The sequence below is a fragment of the Bison bison genome, unplaced genomic scaffold (assembly GCF_000754665.1).
Source record: "Bison bison bison isolate TAMUID 2011002044 unplaced genomic scaffold, Bison_UMD1.0 scf7180017864342, whole genome shotgun sequence".
NCBI classification, from domain to species: Eukaryota; Metazoa; Chordata; class Mammalia; order Artiodactyla; family Bovidae; genus Bison; species Bison bison.
Window position 1 is genome coordinate 146,967 of NW_011494914.1, and position 5,658 is coordinate 152,624.

The 5,658-nt window shown below is 56.1% G+C and overlaps 1 protein-coding gene across 3 annotated transcripts in view; it reads left to right on the top strand.

The window, feature by feature from the left end:
• ABLIM2 (actin binding LIM protein family, member 2) overlaps positions 1-5,658 on the top strand; it is a 143,266-nt gene that overhangs the window by 53,503 nt on the left and 84,105 nt on the right. For all 3 annotated transcript variants that reach the window (XM_010854526.1, XM_010854525.1, XM_010854524.1), the window contains exon 7: positions 4,671-4,758. In XM_010854526.1, coding sequence (XP_010852828.1) covers positions 4,671-4,758 — 88 coding nt within the window. The remainder of the gene's footprint in view (positions 1-4,670; positions 4,759-5,658) is intronic.

The following is a 5,658-nucleotide window of genomic DNA, read 5'->3' on the forward strand; positions in this document are numbered from 1 at the left end:
GGCTTTTGATCCCCTTGGTAATCTGGGCCACCCTGAGTCCCACCTGGGTTTAAGGGGCTTGTGCTGCCTGCCGGGGGTGGGGGCTGGGGGGTCGGCGGCACAGTGACCCCCAGGGGCTGACAGCTGAGGCCTTTCTTGGACAGTATTGGGAGGGGGGCGATGGAGCAGGGGGGTGCAGCCATGTTCCGATGACGGCGAATGCCCCGGCTAGCGTGGGCACACCAAGACAGTACCGAGCAGCGACGCGGACTGATGGAAAGCGTGAAGACGTGACTGTGTTTGACCTTATGAGCCTGTCTTAGTCAGCCTGGGCTGCTATACTATAAACGCTAGGCTCAAACAATAGACACTCATTTCTCACATTTCTGGAGGCTGGAATTCCGAGTTCCAGGTACCTGCCCTTTGGGTTCCTGGCTTGGAGATGGTCGCCTTCTCCCTGTGTTCCCCCATAGCAGAAAATGCTGATGCCTCATCTTATAAAGACACTGCTGCTGCTGCTGCTGCTGCTAAGTCGCTTCAGTCGTGTCCGACTCTGTGCGACCCCAGAGACGGCAGCCCACCAGGCTCCCCCGTCCCTGGGATTCTCCAGGCAAGAACACGAGTGGGTTCCCATTTCCTTCTCCAATGCATGAAAGTGAAAACTGAGAGGGAAGTCGCTCCGTCATGTCTGACTTTTAGCGACCCCATGGACTGCAGCCCACCAGGCTCCTCCATCCATGGGATTTTCCAGGCAAGAGTACTGGAGTGGGGTGCCATTGCCTTCTCCATAAAGACACTAATGTCCTTATAAAACACCACAGGGGCCCCAAGTGTGGAGACTTGGCTTCTTTTTATGGGTAGATCTATGAACAGTCCTCCGTCGTGTTTATCACACTCGCCCGTTGACGCCCCTGTGGGCTGGTTCTACCTTCTGGCTCTTGGCGGTGATGCTTCTGTGCAGATTTATGTGCAGGTTTTTGGGTGGCCGTGTGCTTTTATTTCTCTTGTTCTCTTCATTTTTCCTAGGTACGGAGGAGTGGAATCGCTGGATTATAGGGTAGTTTTATGTTTACCTTTTGGAGTCACTGCCACCATTTTCCCAGCAGCTGCACCATCTTGTATTCCCACCACCAATGTGCAAGGACTCCAATTTCTCCACATCCTCACCAGCACTGGTTATTTTCCATTTTGTTTTATTTAAATTAGGCCTGGTGACCCCAGTGGTAAAGAATCTGCCTGCAATGTGGGAGACTTGGTCGATCCCTGGGTCAGGAAGATCGCCTGGACAAGGGAACGGCTACCCACTCCAGTATTCTTGCCTGGAGAATCCCACGGACAGAGGAGCCTGGCAGGCTACCGTCCGTGGGGTCTCAAAGAGTCGGACACACCTGAGTAACTCACATGTTCCCTTTCACCGGTGGGTGTGAGGCAGGATCTTGTTGGCATTTGGATTTGCCTTTCATTAATGACAGTGGTGATGAGCATCTTTGACTCGCTTCTTGGCTGTTGCTGTATCTTCTTTGGAAAAAAAATGTCATTTCACGTCGTTTACACGTCTTTTAACTGAGCCCTTATTTTTTTGTTGTCGAGCCGTAAGGATTCTTCATATATTCTGGATCCTCAGCCCCTATCAGATCTATGATTTGCAGATATCTTCTCCCATCTGCAGTTTATCTCTGCACTTTCTTCATAACGTCCTTTGACACACACACGTTTCTAACCTTTACCAGGTCCAATTTGCCTCTCGTGTTGTTGCCTCTTGTGCTCTGCACGTCCTACCCGGGAGTCCATTGCCAAGTCTGGGGTCAGCAAAATGTACCCCTGAGGTTTTCTTCTGTGGTTTTATACTTTTGTGGGAAAACTCTTGATTGGCATGTAACACACAGCAGAATCCATGAATCTCACCTACTGGGCACACCCAGGCCACCAGCACCCCGACCAGGAGGACACACGCCCAGCATCCCAGATGCCGCCTGGGGCCCCAGCCACCACCCTGATTCTACGTATGGCATCTGCTCTGCAGTGTGGTGTCCGAGGCCTTGGGTCTGTCTGAGGCCTCCGTGTTGATTGCTCAGGGAGCGGGGTTGTTGAGGGGAGGTGCGTGTGAGCATGGGGTGCACGCCGCAGAGTCAGGGACCGCCCAGCTCAGGGCAGGGGTCACAGGACCAGACTCCTGGCTCTGCCCCTCCTGCTGTGTGACCTTGTTCAGCTTCCTCTACCTCTCTGCACCCTGATGAAAACGAGGCTAGTCACCTACGTCCTAGGCTGTCCCAGGGATGAAGACCCGTTAGCGTGTGAAGGGGCATCCCCTTGCTCCTTGCCGAAACAAACAGCATCCTGGTTGCTGCTGTTTTTGGAGCCGGGGGTGAGGTCGTCTGCCAGGGGCTGGGCTGGGTGGTGCTTTCCAAATCAGTTCAGTTCAGCTCAGTCGTGTCCGACTCTTTGCAACCCCATGGATGGCAGCACGCCAGGCCTGCTTGTCCATCACCAACTCCCAGAGTTTACTCAAACTCAAGTCCATCGAGTCGGTGATGCCATCCAACCATCTCATCCTCTGTCGTCCCCTTCTCCTCCCGCCTTCCATCTTTCCCAGCATCAGGATCTTTTCCGGTGAGTCAGCTCTTCGCATCAGGGTGGCCAGAGTATCAGAGTTTCAGTCTCAGCTTTCCGAATAGAGGGAATTGGGTAGACGCAGGGCCAGCCCCACACGGTGGCCGCGGGGCTGTCTCTCCACTCAGCCTTAATTCTCCTTGGTCTGGCTGGGGTTTCAAGCCTGTCGTCTTCGAAACTGTCCCCGCGGCTTGCTCTTTCCACCTGCCTCGGTGTGGGCGTGCCTTGCGGATACGCCATATAGGCCCCCAAGTGGCTGTTGCAGAACTTCTGCTGTCTGACGTCATGTGGGTGGGTTGTCCCCTCTGCCCGCCGCCGAGAGTGAAGGGGGTGCCTGCCTGGGGAAGGCGTGCGGACAGGTCAGAGGTCACGGTGTTTAGAGCGTGTGAGTCCTCAGTTGACAGCAGAGACCTGGTAACAGGTGGTTTCCACTTAAAGCCAGGGCTGTTCCCACCCCTCCACTTTCACCTCGGGGTAGGAGCTGCTCTGAGCACGTGGCGTTTTCACCGAAATGGCAGCTTCACCCTCGTTCCGTTGGGCCCAGTGCTGCCTCGTGACCTGCTCCCCAGATGGATCCCTGCGACCAGGGGTTCCTGCAGTGGCCCCATGCCAGTCCTGCCCTCGGAGGCTCACTGTCTGGTGGGGAAGAGTTTCCGAATGAATTGTCAAAGCCTGTGACCATGGGGCTGTGGGGGACCCCGAGCAAGGGAGCAATCAGGGGCGGCTTCCAAGAGGAGGTGGCATTGGAGAGGCGTTTGGGAATGTTCTGAGTGGCCCCAGGGGGGAAACAGCCCTTGGCCTGGAGACGCTGGGCCGCGTGGACTGGCATCTCTGGCCCCAGGCAGGAGAGGAGTCTGTTTTGGATATTTCTTCCCTGATACTCAGGCTTGTCTTGTGGCTCAGCTGGTAAAAAATCCGCCTGCAATGCAGGAGACCTGGGTTCAGTTGCTGGTTTGGGAAGATCCCTGGGAGAAGGGAATGGCCACCCACTCCAGTGTTCTGGCCTGAAGAGTTGGATACGACTGAGCAGCTTTCACTTGCAACTTTTCCCCCGAAACTCAAGGATTACCTGGTTGACACCAAAGTCACCAGTGAGGAAGGGGCAGGAAAGTGAGATGCTTGTAATGACCTTTCACCTTGACACTTAACTGGTGCAGGAGCGAGTGTTCCTGACTCATCATGGAGAGGTGATTAACCTTCACATCTCAGCAGACAGTGAGCGGGGGTCGTGTCCACATTTAGCAGCGGGCTGCCCCACCTGCGGGTTGGGGCATCATGCTGAAGACAGTATTTTGGGGTGATTTTTTTGGAACCGTGTAGAAATAATCCCAGGTGTGGCTCAGCTAGTAAAGAATCTGCCTGCAATGCGAGAGACCTGGGTTCGATCCCTGGATTGGGAAGATCCCCTGGAGAAGGGAAAGGCTACCCACTCCAGTATTCTGGCCTGGAGAATTCCATGGACTGTATAGTCCACGGGGTCGCAGAGAGTCGGACGTGACTGAGCAACTTTCACTTTCATGTAGAAATAAGTCAAACCTGCCAGTGTCCTTTGTTTTGATAATTTTGCTATTTTAATGAAGTTGGATGCATTTTAAGAACAATAAAAACAGTAAAACACTCATGGAGAAAAGTGAGCAATACAGAGATACGAAAATGACCCGTCGTTTTCACCCCGCCTGTCCTGTCCCTCCCCCTGGGGAAGTAACGTTAGTTGGTGTCCCCTCTGCTCCGAGATACAGAGGTTTGGGGACCTGGCCCCTCTCTGCCTCCTGGCGGTGGTGGAGACAGGAGAAGTGGCTGCTTCTGGAGGCGGGTCTCTGCTCCCAGGCCTGGCCCCCAGTGGACAGGGGCACGTCCACACACACACACCCTGGGCAGCCTGGAGCGTCACGGCCCCGACCCATCCCCACGGGTGTGGACTCTCCCCGCACAGCCGGTCACCTGAGCACCTGCGTCGGTGGTGGAGGGGGCGGTGGCTGTGGCTCAGCTGCTGCTGCTGCTCCGAGCCCCCGTCCCCGGCAGACACCCCGCTCCCTGTGCTTCTTCCCTGGCAGACACCCCGCTCTCTGTGCTTCTTCCAGGCGGGGGAGAAGCACTACCACCCTCTGTGCGCGCTGTGTGTCCGGTGCGGCCGGATGTTCGCAGAAGGCGAGGAGATGTACCTGCAAGGTAAGAAGAGGAGCGTGCTGCCCGGGGCCCGGGGCGCCAGACAGGCACTCAGGGACCGCGCCCTGTCCCGGGCGCGCGGGCGGCTCAGTGAGCTTTCCTGCTGTTAGGGAGCCCCGCCTCCCAGTGGGGCCGAGGGTCGGGGCCGGTGGGCTCTCCCCACAGGGACCCTATTCAAGAGCAGGACCCAGGACTGGTGGACGTGGGGGTCCCAGTAGCGTGTGGTCTGTGGTTGCTTCAAGCCCGTCCTGAAAGGCCCTTAGCCCAGGGTGGGGTGGGCAGGCAAGTCTCAGGGTTCCCCACCACCCCTGCCCCTGCAGGCTGATGAGGGGGTGTGGAGGCCACCGGCTGCTCCTGAGGCTTCTTTCCCGGCCAGGGGTGTCGCCAAAGCGCCGGTAAAGAAAGCTTTAGAGGAAGGCATGGCCAACCTTCTCACCCATTCCGTGGGAAATCCCGGACCCATTCACCATTCAAATCACAGTGACCGTAGAATAAAGGCGTCCTGTGGCCCCAGACCTGGAGGAACAGCAGGTCACGGCCAGTCGTCCCCGCCCTCCTTCTGCAGGGGCCCTTCTTCGTAGCTCATTGCTGCTTGTTTAAAAAAAAAATTGCATCAACACTGAGACCGGGCACCCAGCTCCCAGCCGTTTCTTTACGCGTTTATTGCCTGGGGTGCGGGCAGGTCTCCTTTGAGCTGCACTTAGTTTTATCATTTTGACGAACCTCTCCCCCACCCACCCCCCCACCTGTGGCTTATTCATTCCTGACCTTGATAAAGAAAGATTGTTCACATACTTGTCAAAACCTTGGAAGGAAGACGTTATTCAGTTCATGGCAGTCGGGGAGAGGGATCAGGCCGAATTCTACAAGGATGGTGCGGGGGATTTATAGCCAAGGTGCTGG